The sequence below is a fragment of the Trachemys scripta genome, chromosome 11 (genome assembly GCF_013100865.1).
Source record: "Trachemys scripta elegans isolate TJP31775 chromosome 11, CAS_Tse_1.0, whole genome shotgun sequence".
Taxonomy (NCBI): Eukaryota; Metazoa; Chordata; order Testudines; family Emydidae; genus Trachemys; species Trachemys scripta.
The window spans coordinates 73,328,361-73,350,068 of NC_048308.1; the positions used below are offsets into that span (position 1 = coordinate 73,328,361).

The 21,708-nt window shown below is 45.4% G+C and overlaps 1 protein-coding gene across 5 annotated transcripts in view; it reads right to left on the minus strand.

Annotated features, from left to right (window-relative positions):
- LOC117885285 (zinc finger protein 436-like) overlaps window positions 1–21,708 on the minus strand; it is a 55,792-nt gene that overhangs the window by 24,395 nt on the left and 9,689 nt on the right. For all 5 annotated transcript variants that reach the window (XM_034786567.1, XM_034786570.1, XM_034786566.1 and 2 more), the window contains exon 3: window positions 21,550–21,676. In XM_034786567.1, coding sequence (XP_034642458.1) covers window positions 21,550–21,676 — 127 coding nt within the window. The remainder of the gene's footprint in view (window positions 1–21,549; window positions 21,677–21,708) is intronic.

Here is a 21,708-nt window from a genome sequence, read left to right on the forward strand (position 1 = left end):
TTACAAAAAGTGGAAGATTGGACAAATGATCAGGGAGGAGTATAAAAGTATTGCTCAGGCATGCAGGAGAAAAATCAGGAAGGCCAACTCACACTTGGCGTTGCAGCTAGCAAGCGATGTTAAGAGTAACAAGAAGGGTTATTTCAGATATGTTAGCAACAAGAAGAAGGTCAAGGAAAGTGTGGGCCCCTTACTGAATGACGGAGGCAACCTAGTGACAGAGGATGTGGAAAAAGCTAATGTACTCAATGCTTTTTTTGCCTCTGTCTTTACGAACAAGATCAGCACCCAGACTACTACACTGGGCAGCACAGCATGGGGAGGGGGTGACCAGCCCTCTGTGGAGAAAGAAGTGGTTCAGGACTATTTAGAAAAGCTGGACAAGCACAAGTCCATGGGGCCAGATGCGCTGCATTCGAGGGTGCTAAAGGAGTTGGTGGATATGATTGCGGTGCCATTGGCCATTATCTTTGAAAACTCATGGCGATCGGGAGGTCCCAGATGACTGGAAAAAGGTTAATGTAGTGCCCATCTTTAAAAAAGGGAAGGAGGAGGATCTGGGAAACTACAGGCCAGTCAGCCTCACCTCTGTCCCTGGAAAAATTATAGAGCAGGTCCTCAAGGAATCAATTCTGATGCACTTAAAGGAGAGGAAAGTGATCAGGAACAGTCAGCATGGATTCACCAAGGGCAAGTCATGCCTGACTAAACTAATCGCCTTCTATGACGAGATAACTGTCTCTGTGGATGAGGGGAAAGCAGTGGACGTGTTATTTCTTGACTTTAGCAAAGCTTTTGATACGGTCTCCCACAGTATTCTTGCCGGCAAGTTAAAGAAGTATGGGCTGGAGGAATGGACTATAAGGTGGATAGAAAGCTGGCTAGATCGTCGGGATCAACGGGTAGTAATCAATAGCTCCATGTCTAGTTGGCAGCCAGTTTCAAGCGGAGTGCCCCAAGGGTCGGTCCTGGGGCCAGTTTTGTTCAATATCTTCATTAATGATCTGGAGGATGGCATGGACTGCACCCTCAGCAAGTTTGCAGATGACACTAAACTGGGAGGAGTGGTAGATACGCTGGAGGGTAGGGATAGGATACAGAGGGAACTAGACAAATATTAGAGGATTGGGCCAAAAGAAATCTGATGAGGTTCAACAAGGACAAATGCAGAGTCCTGCACTTAGGACGGAAGAATCCCATGCACTGCTACAGACTAGTGACTGAATGGCTAGTCAGCAGTTCTGCAGAAAAGGACCTAGGAGTTACAGTGGACGAGAAGCTGGATATGAGTCAACAATGTGCCCTTGTGGCCAAGAAGGTTAACGATATTTTGGGCTGTATAAGTAGGAGTATTGCCAGCAGATCAAGGGATATGATCATTCCTCTCTATTCGACATTGGTGAGGCCTCATCTGGAGGCCTGTGTCCAGTTTTAGGCCCCACACTACAAGAAGGATGTGGAAAAATTGGAAAGAGTCCAGCGGAGGGCAACAAAAATTATTAGGGGGCTGGAGCACATGACTTATGAGGAGAGGCTGAGGGAACTGGGATTGTTTAGTCTTCAGAAGAGAAGAATGAGGGGGGATTTGATAGCTGCTTTCAACTACCTGAAAGGAGGTTCCAAAGAGGATGGATCTAGACTGTTCTCAGTGGTACCAGATGACAGAACAAGGAGTAATGGTCTCAAGTTGCAGTGGGGGAAGTTTAGGTTGGATATTAGAAAAACTTTTTCACTAGGAGGGTGGTGAAGCACTGGAATGGGTTACCTAGGGAGATGGTGGAATCTCCTTCCTTAGAGTTTTTTAAGGTCAGGCTTGACAAAGCCCTGGCTGGGATGATTTAGTTGGGGATTGGTCCTGCTTTGAACAGGGGGTTGGACTAGATGACCTCCTGAGGTCCCTTCCAACCCTGAGATTCTAAGTGTTCCATCCCCTGTCGCTCATTCCCAGCTTCTGGCAAACAGAGCGGGTTCGAGCAGATGATGGAGCAAAGACATGAGGAGGCTGAAGGGAAAAGCTCAGACTTGCAGATGGAAGCAGGACCAAAGAATTCTGAGGGGAGACTGCTGGGTGAGGAAAGTGGACAGTGAGAGGGCAAGGAAAAAGAGAAGAGCAGCTAGTCCTATAGGAAGAGGGGAAGAGTCAATGGAGATAACAACACCAAATATGAGCCCCAGGAGGATACGGGATGGGTTGTGGAGGTTTGCAAGGGACAATAGAAATCGAGAGGACTTGCAGCCAGAGGGAATAGGGGATAGACCAGAGAAACGCACCATAACCAGGGAAAGGCAGGTCTACGTGATTGGGGACTCCTTACTGAGAAGAATAGACAGGCCTGTAACTAGAGCTGATCCAGAGAACAGAAGGGTGTGCTGTCTGCCAGGTGCTAAGATACGGGATGTGGACCTGAGGCTGAAAAGGATCCTAACAGGAGCAGGAAAGAATCCGCTGATTGTCCTTCATGTGGGAACAAATGATATGGCTAGATTCTCGCTGGAATATATCAAGGGAGACTATGCCAGGCTGGGGAAGATGCCTAAAGAAATCGAGGCTCAGGTGATCTTCAGTGGGATTCTGCCTGTTCCTAGAGAAGGGCAACAAAGGAGTGACAAGATTATGGCAATCAACAGATGGCTCAGGCTGTGGTGCTATAAGGAGGGCTTTGGGATGTATGACCACTGGGAAGCATTCACAGACAGAGGACTGTTCTCTCGGGATGGACTTCACCTGAGTAAGGAGGGAAATAGACTTCTAGGATGGAGGCTGGCACAACTGATTAAGAGAGCTTTGAACTAGGAATTTGGGGGAGATGGTTGGGAAATGTCCAGGTAATCTCCACGCCGGAATTTAACAATGAGAGGGAAGAAAACAAAGTAAGAAAGGATACAGCCATGGGTATGAGAATGGACATAAGGAGGAAGGGTAGTGTAGATACCAGTCTAATAGGTGGTAGAATGTCTGTGCCTAATCGGGTAAAGAATGTCAGTGAAGCCAAACGGCAAAAATTAAGATGTTTGTACACTAATGCGAGGAGCCCAGGTAACAAAATGGAGGAACTAGAGCTACTGGTGCAGGAAGTGAAACCATGTATTATAGGGATAACAGAAACATGGTGGAATAGTAGTCATGACTGGAGTACAGGTATTGAAGGCTATGTGCTGTTTAGGAAAGACAGCAATAAAGGCAAAGGTGGTGGAGTAGCATTGTATATCAATGATGAGGTAGACTGTAAAGAAATAAGAAGCGATGGAATGGATAAGATATAGTCTGTCTGGGCAAAAATCACACTGGAAAAGAAAACTACTAGAGCCTCCCCTGAGATAGTGCTTGGGGTGTGCTACAGACCACTGGGATCTGATTTGGATATGGATAGAGGCCTCTTTAATGTTTTTAATGAAGTAAATGCTAATGGGAATTGTGTGATCATGGGAGACTTTAACTTCCCAGATATAGACTGGAGGACAAGTGCTAGTAATAATAATAGAGCTCAGATTTTCCTGGATGCAATAGCTGATGGATTCTTTCACCAAGTAGTTGAAGAACCAACAAGAGGGGATGACATTTTAGATTTGGTTTTGGTGAGTAGTGAGGACCTCATAGAAGAAATAGTTGTAGGGGACAACCTTGGTTCGAATGATCATGAGCTAATTCAGTTCAAACTAGATGGAAGGATAAACAAAAATAGATCTGGGACTAGGGTTTTTGATTTCAAAAGGGTTAACTTTAAGAATTAAGGAAATTAGTTAGGGAAGTGGATTGGACTGAAGAACTTGTGGATCTAAAGGCGGAGGAGGCCTGGAATTACTTCAAGTCAAAGTTGCAGAAACTATCAGAAGCCTGCATCCCAAGAAAGGGGAAAAAATTCATAGGCAGGAATTGTAGACCAAGCTAGATGAGCAAGCATCTCAGAGAGGTGATTAAGAAAAAGCAGAAAGCCTACAAGGAGTGGAAGATGGGAGGGATTAGCAAGGAAAGCTACCTTATTGATGTCAGAACATGTAGGGATAAAGTGAGAAAGGCCAAAAGCCATGTAGAGTTGGACCTTGCAAAGTAAATTAAAACCAATAGTAAAAGGTTCTATAGCCATATAAATAAGAAGAAAACAAAGAAAGAAGTGGGACCGCTAAACACAGAGGATGGAGTGGAGGTTAAGGATAATCTAGGCATGGCCCAATATCTAAACAAATACTTTGCCTCAGTCTTTAATGAGGCTAATGAAAAGCTTAGGGATAATGGTAGGAATGCAAATGAGAATGAGGATATGGAGGTAGATATTACCATATCTGAGGTAGAAGCCAAACTCAAACAGCTTAATGGAACTAAATCGGGGGGCCAAGATAATCTTCATCCAAGAATATTAAAGGAACTGGCACATGAAATTGCAAGCCCATTAGCAAGAATTTTTAATAAATCAGTAAACTCAGGGGTTGTACTGTAAGACTGGAGAATTGCTAACATAGTTCCTATTTTTAAGAAAGGGGAAAAAGGTGATCCGAGTAACTATAGGCCTGTTAGTTTGACATCTGTAGTATGCAAGGTCTTGGAAAAATTTTTGAAGGAGAAAGTAGTTAAGGACATTGAGGTCAATGGTAATTGGGACAAAATACAACATGATTTTACAAAAGGTAGATTGTGCCAAACCAACCTTATCTCCTTCTTTGAGAAGGTAACAGATTTTTTAGACAAAGGAAATGCAGTGGATCTAATTTACCTCGATTTCACTAAGGCATTTGATACGGTTCCACATGGGGAATTATTAGCTAAATTGGAAAAGATGGAGATCAATATGAAAATTGAAAGGTGGACAAGGAACTGGTTAAAGGGGAGACTACAACGGGTCATACTTGAAAGGTGAACTGTCAGGTTGGAAGGAGGTTACTAGTGGAGTTCCTCAGGGATCGGTTTTGGGACCAATCTTATTTAATCTTTTTATTACTGACCTTGGCACAAAAAGTGGGAATGTGCTAATAAAGTTTGCGGATGACACAAAGCTGGGAGGTATTACTAATACAGAGAAGAACTGGGATATCATACAGGAAGATCTGGATGACCTTGTAAACTGGAGTAATTTACTGGAGTAAAAATAGGATGAAATTTAATAGTGAAAAGTGCAAGGTCATGCATTTAGGGATTAATAACAAGAATTTTGGTTATAAATTGGGGACACATCAGTTGGAAGTGACAGAGGAGGAGAGGGACCTCAGAGTATTGGTTGATCACAGGATGACTATGAGCCGCCAATGTGATATGGCCGCGAAAAAAGCTAATGCGGTCTTTGGATACATCAGGTGAGGTATTTCCAGTAAAGATAAGGAGGTGTTAGTACTGTTATACAAGGCACTGGTGAGACTTCATCTGGAATATTGTGTGCAGTTCTGGTCTCCCATGTTTAAGAAGGATGAATTCAAACTGGAACAGGTACAGAGAAGGACTATTAGGATGATCCAAGGAATGGAAAACCTGTCCTATGAAAGGAGACAAAAAGAGCTTGGCTTGTTTAGCCTAACCAAAAGAAGGCTGAGGGGAAATATGATTGCTCTTCATAAATATATCAGAGGGATAAATATCAGGGAAGGAGAGGAATTATTTAAGCTTAGTACCAATGTGGACACAAGAACAAATGGATATAAACTGGACAATAGGAAGTTTAGACTTGAAATTAGACGAAGGTTTCTAACCATTAGAGGAGTGAAGTTCTGGAACAGCCTTCCAAGGGGAGTAGTGGGGGCAAAAGACATATCTGGCTTCAAGACTAAGCTTGATAAGTTTATGGAGGGGTTGGTATGATGGGATAGCCTAATTTTGGCAATTAATTCATCTTTGATTATTAGCAGGTAAATATGCCCAATGGTCTGTGATGGGATGTTAGATGGGGTGGGATCTGAGTTACTACAGAGAATTCTTTCCTGGGTGCTGGCGGGTGAGTCTTGCCCACATGCTCAGGGTTTAACTGATCGCCATATTTGGGGTCGGGAAGGAATTTTCCTCCAGGGCAGATTGGCAGAGGCCCTGGAGGTTTTTCGCCTTCCTCTGCAGCATGGGGCACAGGTCACTTGCTGGAGGATTCTCTGCACCCTGAGGTCTTTAAACCACGATTTGAGGACTTCAATAACTCAGACATAGGTTAGGGGTTTGTTACAGGAGTGGGTAGGTGAGATTCTGTGGCCTGCGTTGTACAGGAGGTCAGACTAGATGATTATAATGGTCCCTTTTGACCTTTGAGTCTATGAGACACCATTCCTGCCCATCCTGGCTAGTAGCCATTGATGGACCTATCCTCCATGAATTTATCTAGTTCTTTTTTTAACCCTGTTATGGTCTTGGCCTTCACACCATCTTCTGGCAAGGAGTTCCACAGCCTGACTGCGTTGTGTGAAGAAAACTTCCTTTTCTTTGTTTTAAACCTGCTGCCTACTAATTTCATTTGTTCTTGTGTTATGACAAGTAGTAAACAACACTTCCTTATCTACTTTCTCTATACCAGTCATGATTTTATAGACCTCAATCATATCGCCCCTTAGCTGTCTCTTTCCCAACCTGAAAATTCCCAGTCTTATTAATTTCTCCTCATACGGAAGCCATTCCATACCCCTAATAATTTTAATTGCCCTTCTCTGAACCTTTTCTAATGCCAGTATATCTTTTTTGAGATGGGGCGACCACATCTGCACACAGTATTCAAGATGTGGGTGCACCATGGATTTATATAGAGGCAACATGATATTTTCTGTCCTATTATCTATCCCTTTCTTAATTATTTCAACATTCTGTTCGCTTTTTTGACTGCCGCTGCACATTGAGTGGATGTTTTCAGAGAACTATCCAGAATGACTCCAAGATCTCTTTTACACTTCATTTGCCAGAGTTTATGCTCCTTTCTATTTTCCTCACTAAGATTTAACTTCCACTTTTTAAAGGATGCCTTTTTGCCTCTCACTGCTTATTTTACTTTGTTATTTAGCCATGGTGTCTCTTTTTTTAATTTGGGGTATACATTTAACTTGAGTCTCTATTATGGTGTCTTTAAAAAGTTTCCAAGCAGCTTGCATAGATTTCACTTTTGGTGCTGTACCCTTTAATTTCTCTTGAACTAACTTCCTGATTTTTGTGTAGTTCCCCTTTCTGAAATTAAATGCTACAGTGTTGGGCCACTATGGTGTTTTTCCTGCCACAAGGATATTAAATTTAATTATATTATGGTCACTATTACCAAGCGGTCCAGCTATATTCACCTCTTGGACCAGATCCTGTGTCCACTTAGGACTAAATCAAGAATTGCCTCTCCCCTTGTGGGTTCCAGGACCAGCTGCTCCAAGAAGCAGTTATTTAAGGTGTCAAGAAACTTTATCTCTGCATCCCGTCCTGAGGTGACATGTACCCAGTCAATATGGGGATAATTGAAATCCCCCATTATTAATTATTATTGAGTTTTTTATTTTAATAGCCTCTCTAATCTCCCTGAGCATTTCACAGTCACTATCACCATCCTGGTCAGGTGGTCAGTAATATATCCCTACTGCTATATTCTTATTATTATAGCAAGGAAGATTCTATGGTACAGTTTGATTCATTTACGATTTTTATTTCATTTGATTCTACGCTTTCTTTCACATATAATGCCTCTCCCCCACCAGCACGACCTGTTCTGTCCTTCCGATATTTGTACCCTGGTATTACTGGTTTCAGAGAAGCAGCCGTGTTAGTCTGTATCCGCAAAAAGAAGAACAGGAGTACTCGCATCCGAAGAAGTGGGCTGTAGTCCATGAAAGCTTATACTCTAATAAATTTGTTAGTCTCTAAGGTGCCACAAGTACTCCTGGTATTACTGTATCCCATTGATTAGCCTCATTTCACCAAGTTTCTGTGATGCCTATTATATCAATATCCTCATTTAATACGAGGCACTCTACTTCACCCATTTTATTATTTAGACTTCTAGCATTGGTATATGAGCACTTTAAAAACTTGTCTCCTTTTAGCTGTCTGCCATTACACAATTTAATTGAATGGGACTGACAACTATAAAGGGAAGGGTAACAGCTGTCCTGTGTACAGTACTATAAAATCCCTCCTGGCCAGAGACTCCAAAATCCTTTTCCCTGTAAAGGGTTAAGAAGCTCAGGTAACCTGGCTGACACCTGACCCAAAGGACCAATAAGGGGACAAGATACTTTCAAGTCTTGGGGAAGGGGGGAAGGCTTTTGTTTGTGCTCTTTGTTTTGGGGGGTTGTTCGCTCTTGGGACTAAGAGGGACCAGACATCAATCCAGGCTCTCCACATCTTTCTGAACAAGTCTCTCATATTTCAAACTTGTAAGTAAACAGCCAGGCAAGGCGTGTTAGTTTACCTTTGTTTTCTCAACTTGTAAATGTACCTTTTACTAGGGTGTTTACCTCTGTTTGCTGTAACTTTGAACCTAAGGCTAGAGGGGGGTCCTCTGGGCTCTTTAAGTTTGATTACCCTGTAAAGTTATTTTCCATCCTGATTTTACAGAGATGATTTTTACCTTTTTTCTTTACTTAAAAGCCTTCTTTTTAAGAACCTGATTGATTTTTCCTTGTGTTTAGATCCAAGGGGTTGGATCTTGATCCACCAGGAGTTGGTGGGAGGAAGGAGGGGGGATGGTTAATTTCTCCTTGTTTTAAGATCCAAGGGGTTTGGATCTGTATTCACCAGGGAATTGGTGAAGAGTCTCTCAAGGCTACCCAGGGAAGGGAATTAGCATCGAAAGTGGTGGCAGCGGACCAGATCTAAGCTGGTAGTTAAGCTTAGAAGTTTTCATGCAGGCCCCCACATTTGTACCCTAAAGTTCAGAGTGGGGAAGCAGCCTTGACAGGACTTTTTATTATTTGACTGTTTCTGATCAGACCCTGCCTGTACTTTATCATTTTCCATCCTCTCATACTCACTAGGACATAGAGATTCTCTATTAATAGATCCTCCCCTAAGGGATGTCCGTGCTCCTCTGCACCTATTGGCTTTCCCCAGCCCTTAGTTTAAAAACTGTTCTACATCCTTTTTAATGTTAAGTGACAGCAATCTGGTTCCATTTTGGTTTAGGTGGAGCCCATCCTTCCTGTAGAGGTTCCCCCTTTCCCAAAAGTTTCCCCAGTTCCTAATAAATCTAAACCCCTCCTCCCTACACCATCATCTCAACCATGCATTGAGACTCTGCAGTTCTGCCTGTCTAACTGGCCCTGCACGTAGAACTGGGAGTATCTCAGAGAATGCTACCATGGAGGTCCTGGACTTCAATCTCTTACCTAGCAGCCTAAATTTGGCCTCCAAGATCTCTCTCATATCCTTCCCTATGTCATTGGTCCCTACATGTACCATGACCACCAGCTCCTCACCAGCACTACACATAAGCCTATCTAGATGTCGAGAGATCCGCAACCTTCGCACCAGGCAGGCAAGTCACCATGCAGGAAATTGGAAAAAACAGAAAGCTGGCAGCTGAAAGAGGCTGCAGTGAGGGAGCCAGCAGCCACTCTCTGCACATTAGAGAGGGAAGCAAGGAAAACAAGCGGGAGAGGGTGTACAAAAGACTCAGGGAAAGGGCAGAAAGGTTTAAGAGGTGCAGACCTTGGTTGCTGATTATAGGGCCTCTGAGCTGAAATCTAGAGTAGAGGGCCGGCCTGGGTTCCCCTACCAGCTACTAGGGAAGTGGTGCAGACCAGGCAATGGATGGGAAAACAGTGCTGGAGACATTGTTCATGGAGAGACTTTAATAGCTGGCAAAACATATAGTGACCTGGCTAGAGAGCCAAACCACAGAGAGAGAGCACCCAGAGTGGCAGAGAGTGGGAGACAGAGGCAGCAGGGTGTGCAATGAGCTGCAGAAGTAGGCACTGGATCTGGAAAGAGCTAATCCCCAGAGCAGTCAGGAGGAGGCCCCCTAGTGGTGAGTGAACCTGGTGACAACTTGGTGGAAATGCAGGCACTCGGGGAACATAAGAGATTGGGCAGGACGAGCACCCCTAGTACAAGCGGTGAATGGACTCCATGACAGCAATAGGTTACATACCAAAGTTAGTAGTTCTGCAAGTTCATATTTGACTTCCATCTGAAGTCTTGGGTTCCTGGGGACTTATTACTTTTTAATTTATCAATTTGTTCCAACACCTCCTATATTGACTTCTTAATCTGGGACAGTTCCTCCGATTTGTCACCTAAAAAGAATAGGTCAGGTGTGGGAATCTCTTTTTCATTCTTTTGCAGTGAAGACAGGTGCGAAGAATTCATTTAGCTTATTTGCAATAGCTTTCTCTTCCTTGATTGCTCCTGTAACACTATATTATCCAGTGGCCACATCTCATTGTTTGGCAGGCTTCCTGCTTCTCATGTACTTGAAAAAAAATTTACTGTTTGCTTTTGTGTCTTTTGCTACCTGCTCTTAATTCTTTTCTGGCCTGCCTAATTCTACTCTTAAACTTGACTTGCCAGAGTTTATGATCCTTTCTATTTTCCTCTGTAGGATTTGACTTCCCGTTTTTAAAGAATGGCTTTTTGTCTCTAACCACCTCTCTTATTTGGTTATTATGCCATGGTGGAATTTTTTTGATCCTTTTACAGTTTTTTTTATTTGGGGTATACATACAGTTTGAGCCTCTATTATGGTGTTTCTAAAAAGTTTCCATGTTTAGGCCACTGTGGCCAGTTAGTACTCTAAACAAAATAATTAGGGCTGTCAAGCGATTAAAAAAATTAATTGTGATTAATTGCACTGTTAAACATTAATAGAATACCATTTATTGAAATGTTTTTGGATGTTTTCTACATTTTCAAATATATTTATTTCAATTACAACACAGAATACAAAGTATGCAGTGTTCACTTTATATTTATTTTTTATTACAAATATTTGCACTGTTAAAAAACAAAAGAAAAAGTATTTTCAATTCACCTAATACAAGTACTGTAGTGCAAGCACTTTATCATGAAAGTGCAACTTACACATGTAGAATTATGTACAAAAAAACTGCACTCAAAAATAAAACAATGTAAAATTTTAGAACCTACAAGTCCACTCAGTCCTACTTCTTGTTCAGCCAATTGCTCAGAAGAACAAATTTGTTTACATCTGCAAGAGATAATGCTGCCGCTTCTTGTTTACAATGTCACCTGAAAGTGAGAACAGGCGTGCGCATGGCACTATTGTAGCCAGCATCGTAAGATATTTATGTGCCAGATGCACTAAAGATTCATGTTCGCCTTCATGCTTCAACCACCATTCTGGGGGACATGGGTCCATACTGATGACAGGTTCTGCTCAATAACAATCCAAAGCAGTACGGACTGATGCATCTTCATTTTCATTATCTGAGTCAGATGCCACCAGCAGAAGGTTGTTTTTCTTTTTTGGTGATTTGGGTTCTGTAGTTTCTGCATCAGAATGTTGAACTTTTAAGATTTCTGTTTAGCATATCTGGCAAGTAAATACTTTGCAATGCCAGCTACAAACGTGTCAATCAAATGCCTGTTCTCACTTTGTGGTGACATTGTAAATAAGAAGAAGGCAGAATTATCTCCTGTAAATGTAAACAAACTTGTTTGTCTCCTAGTGATTGTCTGAAAAAGTAGGACTGAGTGGACTTGTAGGCTCTGAAGTTTTACATTGTTTTGTTTTTGAGTGCAGTTATGTAACAAAAAAAATCTACATTTGTAAATTGCATTTTTACGACAGAGATTGCACTACAGTACTTGTATGAGGTGAATTGAAAAATAATATTTCTTTTGTTTATCATTTATACAGTGCAAATATTTATAATAAAAAATATACACATTGATTTCAGGTACAACCTAGAATACAATATATATAAAAATGTAGAAATACATCCAAAATATTTTATAAATTTCAATTGGTATTCTATTGTTTAACAGTGCGATTAAAACTGTGATTTATTTTTTTATCGCAATTAATTTTTTTGAATTAATCGCATGAGTTAACTGCGATTAATCGGCAGCCCTAAAAATCATTTCATTTTTCCTAACCAGGCCTTGAAGTATGTCATTATCCTAAACTCTAGGGCACAATTCAAAATCCTTCTGCCTCTTTTTATTTTTTTTGTTAGTCCAAAATTTTTGCCATTCCTCTTTTTTATATTTTTCTGTACTAGGCTTTCTGGAAGCATTTGTAGCTAATTTCTGTGCCATTTATTTCCCTCTTATCCTGATATGCTGTGGGATCCAAATCCCCAACTCTACTCTGTTATTGGAAACATAATTTCATTGACGAAATCATTTTACATACAGAGACACCCTTTTTTTTATCACCGTAAATCCTGAGATTGAGTTTAAAAAAATGACTCTCTCTGTTGGGCATTCATCCCAGATCCAATTTAATGCTTGTATTATTGCTACTAGTTTGGCTGTCATGATAGCTGCAAAATCAGATATTCTTTTAGATATACAAATTCCAAATTTTGGTGTACAATATTTTGCCCCTACTACTTCTGTTTTTTTCTTGTTTGGACCCATCTGTATATATTTCACAAAACTGACTAGTTTTCATCTATATATTGGTACACTTCATTTTTAATACCTACTGTCACTTTTTTCCCCTGGAGTTTATAAAATAAATCTCAATCCACATTTGGACTTTTCATCCACAACCAATTTTCCCAAGACTAAAAGTTTTGACTGCGTTTAGCTTTTCCTTTCAACTTCTATATCCACATTTTAACTCAAACGGCATTGGAGGTCTAACAAGTTGTACTATAGTTCATCTATTGAATTCCCAGCAATCCTCACATTTATTGGGTACTTTCATCATTGCAACCAAGGCTGGTGGAAGCCAGAGAGGGCTGTGGGGCTGTAGACAGGATGCTGGGGTCAGAGCTGCTGAACTGGAGCTGTCTAGTACACACATATTCAGGGTGTGACCTGCATGTTGGTAGGCTGATTCTCAGCAGCCCAGGTTGGCAGCTATAGCAGCAAAGCATTGTGGGGCACTCAGGGTTGCAGGGTAGTGGTGACACAACCCCCCACTGATGTGTATTACCCCCAAAACTGATGACAGGCACTGACTTCCTAATACTCTGTCTTTTCACATGCTTTTCCTTCTCTCATCACTGCTCAGTTCCAATGGCATCCTATACATCACCCCCTTTGCTCCAGGAACCTACTTTCATAGCTGGCAACTTATTTTAACTCTCCCTAGCATTGCAGTTTTTAGCAGTTCATCAACCTGCTCTTTGTTCTTACATTCAGCTAAAAGATCCACATCTTGTAACCCAGTCAGCTACTTTCACAGGGTCACCTGCTCTCATTGTTTTGGCAAGGAAGTCTTATTTATGACAGTTCAGGTTAGTTCCTTCCTCAGATTTGCTTTTTTGCTGGTATCATCATCTGAGTTTGCTTCTATTTTATTTTTCTTTTCTACTTGGATCCATTTCCCCTCCCTACTAGGCTTTCCTTCACTTTCCAAAGTTACTTCATTTTAGGGTCAGAAAATATTCCATCTCCAGCCCTGCCTGCTTCTCTTCTCACCGCCAAGACCCCCTCTCCATCTAGCTCCCCCTCCTCTGGCCAGCAGGCAATCAGTTAATCACTTTCCAGGTGCAGTGCATAACTAATTAGGTTCTGTCCGTTGTCTTACATGTGATGGGGAGGAAACCACATCACATATGCCCCCCACCCTTAAAAACCTTGCTGCAACCCCCAGTGAGGTCTACAAGCTGTGCCTCCACCGGATCATGTGCTTTATTGTTTCCACATCCCTCTTTAGCTGGCACACCTCCTGAAGCAACTGATCCTTCTCCTGGAGCGCCGCCAGCAAGTCTCCTCCATGTCTCTCAGCTGCAGATCGCACTCTTTGCATGGTCTCATCTGTTTCTTGGGTCTCAGCTACATGTGTTACCAAGACTGCAGAGCCAGCTTTCGCCAGGGCTTCTGTATTCAGCTGACTTCAAGCTGCTTCCTCGCGGTGGTAACAATCCTGTCCCCCAGTTTCTCCCCATCTCCTACCAAGTAGGTCTTTTGGGTGGGTGTATGCTCTACTGCCATTAACGTTACATTCCCTTTCCCTGTCACTACTGCTTTTGTGCTGTGGGTTACCTAAACTCTTTCCTGTTCACTCATCTAGGATCCCTTTGTAGGGCCCATCCATTCTCCACCCATCAAAGTCATATGTGGTGGGCAGAGGTTGTCCCATAATTTCACTTTAACCCACAGGTCCTCACACCGGTGGGGTGGGGTGGGGGGGGAGGGAATGACACACACTCTTCATTCTCACCCTCTTTGTTTTGTGGGGGGAGTTTGCTGGTGTCCCTCCTTCTCATGGTCTCTATCCATCGTCTCTTGTTCTGCCAGCCTTCCAAGCTGCTCTTGGGGTCCCCCCTCCTTGGCATTTCAGAGGCAGAAGTTCCAGTACCCGCTCGATCGCTTTTAATGAGCTTGGGTTAACTTTATCCCCTGCAGCTATTTCCTTTTCTTCTTCCTCCTTCGTCTCTTGGGGAATTCCCCTTTCTTTATTTTCTCTCTGGTTTGTGTTCTCCTGTGTGATCTTTTCTGACCTTTCTGTGCTTAATGGCTCTTTCCCTTAACCGTGTCATTCCTTCCCTCCAGGGTTTCCAGATGCCCCTTTGAATCCCTAATGGGAAGAGGTTCCAGGCTGTGCCTAACACAAGGAGATGGGTTAACCCATCCACTACCCCAGCCCGCTTCCATTTAAACTTCCCCTGAAATTCCAGGGGCACCTGTGCCACAGGGTAGCGTTTCTTACCCCCATTTATACATTCAAGCCTCACTCTTCCTCTGGGAAGTCTCCAGTGGGGTTTCACCAACTCATGCCTGATTAGTAAAAAGGCTGAGGCAATGTCTACCAGATCCCTTTGATAGCTCCTTCCCAATGTTATCGAAATGGTCAGTAACTTCCTTCTTCCTCCCTGCCCAGGAGTCCTGGCCCAACCACAGAATTCTGTAAACTCACACTCCATATACGGGCAGTCCCTTTTTATATGTCCCAGTCCCCCACACTTGTAACACACCATCACCTGAGACCCCACCGACGTTTCTCCAGCCTCTGCCCTCTTTTTCTCAGCGCCCTTTCCCGATGTAGCTTCTCTGATCTTCCTCCCTGGATCCAGACTCTTAAACTGCTGAGCCCTTCTGGGAATGTCTGCCTCTGCAAACTCCTCTGTTAGTTAACTGCCACATCTAGGGTGACCATTTGATGCCGCCTGACCCATAGTGGGGTCCTGTCTGGGAGATTCTGAAGGAACGGTTCAAGAATGACCGTGTCCATAATGTTGGTCACATGTTGGGTGTCTGGCCTTGGCCAATGAGTGGCCCAGTCTGTCAGTTTTGGGCAAATGCCTGGGGCCATAGTCCTCCCGTCCATCCTGCGGCTTGAAATTTTTTGCCAGTACTTTTCTGCCAAGAGGTCCACCCAATCTAATACAGCTGCCTGAACCACTTCGTAGTCCCTTTCCCGCTTGTCACTGAGTGCCAGGTAGGCTGCCTGAGCTTCCCCCGTTCAACAGGGAGCTAGCCATAGGGCCCAGATTCCCTTATCCCGTCCTGTCCCCAGAGCCACTGTTCCAAATGAGACCAAAAATCCATTGGGGTCAACTGTGAGGTCCATCTTGCAGAGGCCAATCCCCTGTGCCCAGCTGCTGATCCCGGCACAGGACTCACCACACTTTGTAATAGCTGTTGTTGCATCAGGGATTCCTTCCTACATGCTTTTTAGTTCCTCAGCCTGATGGGTGAGCAAGGACTCTCTTCCCCAAATGGTGGGACAGCATGAAGGCCTGCAAGGTCTTCTGCATTTCCTTCTGCTCATCAACCTATTTTAAAGTTTCCTCCATCTCCTGGACTGCCAAACTTTTACACCATCTCGCCTGTCACGTTCTCCATTCACACGGAGAAAGGCAGGATCCCAGACAAGCCCCCACGTGTGATGGAGCACTCACTATGCCTGTCCTCTTTGCTTTCCACAGACCACTGAGACCTTTTCTTGCACAGATACCACTCTGAAGTTTATTTACATTGTCTCACTCCACCACCTTTTACATACCAGTGCAGTCACACTATTTACAGGCGTGCTCTACGCTACAAAACTGTGCACGTCTACGCTTAAAGTTGTCTCCTGCCAAGAGAAGCACCAACACAGTGACATCCCAAGCACTGCTGGACCATGGTCAATGAAGCATGGGTGTAGATGCTGAGTTACCTATGTCGACCATTACAGACCTCCAGCCACTGTCCCACAATCCCCGACACTGACTGCTCTGGTCACAGTTGTGAACTCCACTGCCCAGAGGTCATGTAGACCAGAAGCCCTCCCTCCCCCCCACCCCTCTTTAAAACTCCTGTAAATTTTTGAAATGCCTTTTCCTGGTTGTCCAGCTTGATGAGCACACCTAGCAGCTTTCCACTGCTGTGTGCAACTGCTCAGCTGCCGGTGCCAGCCGCATACTCCAGACACGTTCCTGCCTGGAGTAGACAGGAAACATTGGATCTCCTGTGCTTGTGGGGAGAAGTGGCTGTGCAAGTACAGCTCTGAACCAGCCATAGAAACATTGACATCTACAAGCAGATCGCTGGGGGGATGTAGGAGAAGGAGACCGGGACCAGCAGCAGTGCCACGTCAAAGCCAAGGAACTGCGGCAGGCACATGACAAGGCTAGGGAGGCCAACAATCGATTGGGTGCTGAGCCGTAGACCAGCTGCTTTCACAAAGAGCTGCACACCATGCCTGGCTGAGACCCCACCATGACCCCGCACACATGACCCCGCACACGACCCTGAGTCATAGGGTACTGCCATGAACAGTAAGGAGGAGGCGGATGAGGAAGAGAACAGGTAACCAGAGGCTCCAGATGTGCCGCAAGCCAGGCCCAGTGTTCCCTCTAACTTTTCCCTCCCCTGTGCGGAATAAATTTCATTATGTGCACCACTATGGAAGTGAGGTGTGCACATATTGTTGCACATAACAAAAAACATGTGATTGGGGTGGGGCCAAGGGGTTCAGAGTGAGGGAGGGGGCTCAGGGCTAGGGCAGAGGATTTGGGGTGCAGGGGTGTGAGGGCTCAGGGTGCAGGCTTTGGGGTGGGGCCAAGGAATGGGGGGTTTGGGTGAAGGCTGCCCGGGGCTACAGTGGGCAGAGGACTCCCCCGACCTCTCTCTCCCCACAGCAGCACCTGGGTGGTGGGGGCGGTGCTTGTCTCTGCCGAGGCCGCTGAATGTCGAGGAATACATTATTAGACTGGAACGGAACTGGGTAATAAGTGTAGGCTCTAGATTAAGTTTTATATTTTTCTTTTATCCGGAACCTTGTGTTTCCAATCCCCTTATTTGCCTTTAGTTTGGATTTTTGCCTTACGCCGAATTAAATACACTTCTAGTTGGTTTATTATAGCCAAGACCAAGTGCCTGACACTAAAGAGTGCGTTAAGCGGAGGGGAGGCTGGCGACCCCAGGGTGCACTGCTTCCCATCGAGGCAACGGATGTAGAGAGTGGGTGCCCAGAAGACAAGGGAGTGGGCACTTCAGTGTAACAAGGTGGGTGCATTAACTGCTAGCTTGCAGAGGGAACACGTGGGGCTCGTAGAGCAGAGTGGTGTGCTTGTGCTGCCAGCAGCCGGCAGGTTTGGGAGAACTTCCCCTGATGGGCACAGCCAAGGCTCTCTCACGCTGCGTGCAGCTGATAGTGATTCACCCCAGACACCTCGGGAACCCCGACAGTGTCACAGTGAGATCCTGGAGAACCCGCTCCTAGCTAGCCCCTGGCTCCTTCCTGTGTCTGCACAGGGACATGAGCCACAGGTAGGGCAAATGGCTTCACCTCTGGCTCCTAGCGCCAGGCTGTGCATCCTTTCAGCATTCAGTGGGGTTTTTACCACACGGGGTTTGACAAGGGGTCTCTCATTCCCAGCATCTCTCCACCCAAGTAATGTCCCCCCAGTAACGAGTCTGAGCACACTGGACATGTGCACAGCGCCTGGGGTGGGAGCTCATCCTTCAGCTCACCCTTTAGCCCAGAGGAGATGGCTGTGAGATTGCTTTCCTCTGGAAGTTCAGTCACATAGCTCACTAGAGGAGGCTGAGCTACAGGCAGCCTTCTTGGCTGGACAAAGGATGACTGAGCCCCTCGGGCCTGGACACACCCCATCTTCTTCAGCCTTGAGCAGCGCACCCCTGTATGCTTGATTTTCCTGCAGATGCCACGTCAGGTTTTCGGGATCCCTTGGAGTCTACCCGCATTGTCTATCACTCCTGGTTTCGATTTACTTGAATCCCACTTCTGGGGTGCCCCTGTGTGACCCCCCGTTTTGGGTCCCCAACTTGGTCCAGTCACCCTTTGGTTTTCTTCACTATGTGTCTTACTGTCCACAAACTCATCTGCCAACTGGAATGTGCTACACAGATCCTCAGGCTTCTTGTCCACTAACCACATTCAAAACTCATGGAGACACATCTCACAGAGTTGCTCTAACCTCACCAGGTCATATAAACTTTCCAGCATAGTGGCACCTGCACCTTTACCCCCTTTGCAGAGATATTTCACCACCAGGACGGCAGTTTCCATATACAGTAAACCCTGGGTCTTTGCACATCCCAAAACCTTTTCCTATGAGCCACACGTGTCAATTCAAGCTTATGCAGTAGAGCCCTTTTAACTGTTCATAGTTTCCAGTATCAACTCCACCCACCTGGCTATACATCTCTATCATTTTGGCGGGAAGACAGGAAGACAGAGAAGACGGTCTGCAGGATCAACCTGGTTCCAGCCACAAGCCTCCTCAAAGGCAGTGAGGTAGGCATCTATACCGTCCCCGTCCCTCCCCATTAAACTGGGCCAACTATTTGGTATCTGGGCTCCTATGGAACTGGCTTCCTGTGGTCTCTCCCACTTTCCCCCCTATGGGACTTCTTGCTTCTCCATACCCACTTCATGCTATCGCTGCTCTTCCTGGTTTTTCTTCTGCTTCTCCTCATGTTTACCCTTTTCTCTTGATCAGCTCGCTGCCTTTCACGGTCTGCTAGTTTCTGTTCCTCCACCTAAAGCTCCTTTGCTTTCCACTCCAACTCCCACGGCTTCAACTCTAGCAAAGGGGGAACCAGATCATCAGGATGTCCCCCTGCTGCTGCTGTGGCCCTGGGACTCTCTCAAAATCCCACCTGGCTTTGGACCCTAATTCTTGATCTGATCATCCTTCCCCAGCCATGCAGTCGGCTGAGCCTTGTGTAACTTCCCAACACTGAACTCTCTCCCACCGCACAGCTCTGTGATGCTCTTCTTAAGGAGGTGGATATACTCCATTTTCTTCCTCTTTCCTTTGACTAGTCTTGTTTTTACTGCTGCAAATCACTTATTGCAAAATCCTCCTGTTGCATTCAGAATCCCGCCAGCTGCCACCAACTGTCATGGATCCTCCAGGTCTGTCCTATGCCTCAGCTTTTAAACAGTCTCTTAGAGGAACCCCTTCAGTGTGCCAAATCCCCAATGGGTCCCACGCTTCCCTCAGGGTAGGCCATGCAGCCTCAAGGCCTCCAAGACTGAGCCTCTGTGCTCCAGCTCTCCTGCCTTATACCATGAGCTGTACCCAGCAAGTCCAGCTGAGATAGTCTCCTGGTCAGAGACTGCTACGCTCTTCAGGGATTAATGCACCCAGCAAGTATCTGCAGTGATACCTGGCAGCCTTTTCAAAAAGAGTAGGGTTTATTAGTCAACTGGAACGCAGCATCGGCAAGTCCTTAGGTTAGCACAGAAAAGTAAAGATTAAGACATAATCCATACTGGCCAAAGCCCTTGAGCCACATTGCTGTAGGAACCCATTCGGTGTCCTTTCCGTGTATCTGTCCCTTTGTCTTAGCTACAGAAAAGCTCCCTGTTTCTGGGAGCCCAGTTCTTTCTGCTCCTCAGAACATGCTGAGTTCATGTGCGCTCCACCCAGACGAGCTGGGAACCTCTCATTGATAGGTGTCAAGTGTTCAGTCCTGGGGGTTACTGTGGACTCTGTATGGTCTTCCATTGATATGGGTTAGTCCCAGTCAGTGTCTTCATGAGCCATTTGTATCACCCTGTCACAGCTCTTCACACTCAGAGCAGAGCAACACCAAATACAGAGGGCTGTATTGGAATAACAGAAATGTTACCAAAATTTCCACATCTGTCACACACACACACACACACACACACACTGATCACAGCCCTTGGAGAGAAGCAAAGCACAGGGGCTGGACTTCAGGCCAGTGAACGCAATGAAGGGTGAGGGGACTGCAAGCCTCAAACCTTGGTTGAGATGCAGAGGCTCCTATGTCCCTGCCCACAGAGAGGTGATGGCTGGAGGCCTGGTACCTGAGAGGGCATTCCTTAAGCAGACTTTGGAGGGGGTCAAAGGTGTAGCTCCCCCAGACCTGTGACATCAGACAAGCAGTTTGGGGGGAATTAGGGCAAATTAACCCCCCCTCCCCCGCCCCAATGTCTGGGGCAGACTGGGGAATTAGACACTATAATTCAGGAGCAACAGACTCTAATTCCTCTGGAAAAGGAGAATGTGAAAAACAAGAACTGGGCCACATGGTCTCGGAAAGGACTGACTAAAAGATCCAAAAAGCCTGGAGGGAAGGCAGACCATGGCTGCTGGAGATGGGGGTGGGGAAGAGAAAAGACCTGGCAAGTCCCCAGAATTCTCACTGCCACCCTGTGACATCATCGACAAACAGTACATTTGTGCCGGGGCAGCGGTTGGCCTCTGGGATGGAGGAACGCAGCAAGGACTCAAAAATGGTGGCCAGGGTCGCAGTGGGTAGATACGGGATAAGGGAGAGGGATTGCATGGGGGGCAATAAGTGGTGGACGAAGGACAAGAGTTTAATACTTGGGGGGGGGGGGGGAACCTGTAAAATAAAGCAAAACTGAACAGAACTAAAACTGGAGCGTAGGCTCTGAAGCAACAAGGCCTGGGTAGGGAGTCTGTGTGAAAGGCCTGGGATCCCCCACAGCTCCAGAGCCCCAAAACCTCTTCTCCTTCCCACTGACCCACCCTGCCCCCTTTCTGGGTGCCCTTCCTCTACACTCCCCTTCCCTTCCTCCCACTGCTCTCAGCCCTCCCCACCTGCTGGCACCCCAGCAATCTCTACTCCCCTTCTCCTCCCCTCCCACTGCTCCGTTTCCCTTTCGCCCATGAACTCTTGAGCGGCAACCTCCTACGCTTGCCTGTCAAAAGATGGGCTCATCTGACTGTCATGCCGTCCATGCACCACATAGTTCCCCTGTTTACTGGACTGTATCAAGAATTGTACCAGCTGCACAAAGTCCCCTTCAAATGAGGAAAGAGGTGAAAGTTCTATTTATTCATTAGTTTTAATGCATCCAATGAGGATAAATTAAACTAAATTTTATAAATCATATATTTTTTAAAATGGCCAACATCAAATATACACACGTCCAGAAATGACACTGGGGATGGACATAAGGCAAAAAGTGGGGAATGGAAACCTGTCAAAAATTACAGGCTGAGTAAAGGCCTAGAGTTACTACTACTCGGGTTCTGTAGAGACCCTACAGCTTCTATTACCAAGAGAACAGGAATCCTTACCCAGTGAGGCCACAGTGGCATAGTTCTCCTGCATGACCTCCCTGTAGAGGGCTCTCTGAGCAGGGTCTAGCAGAGCCCATTCCCCCTCCGTGAAGTACACAGCCAGCTCTTCAAAGGTCACAGGCCCCTGAAAGAACAAGAGTCGCCCACTCAGTACCT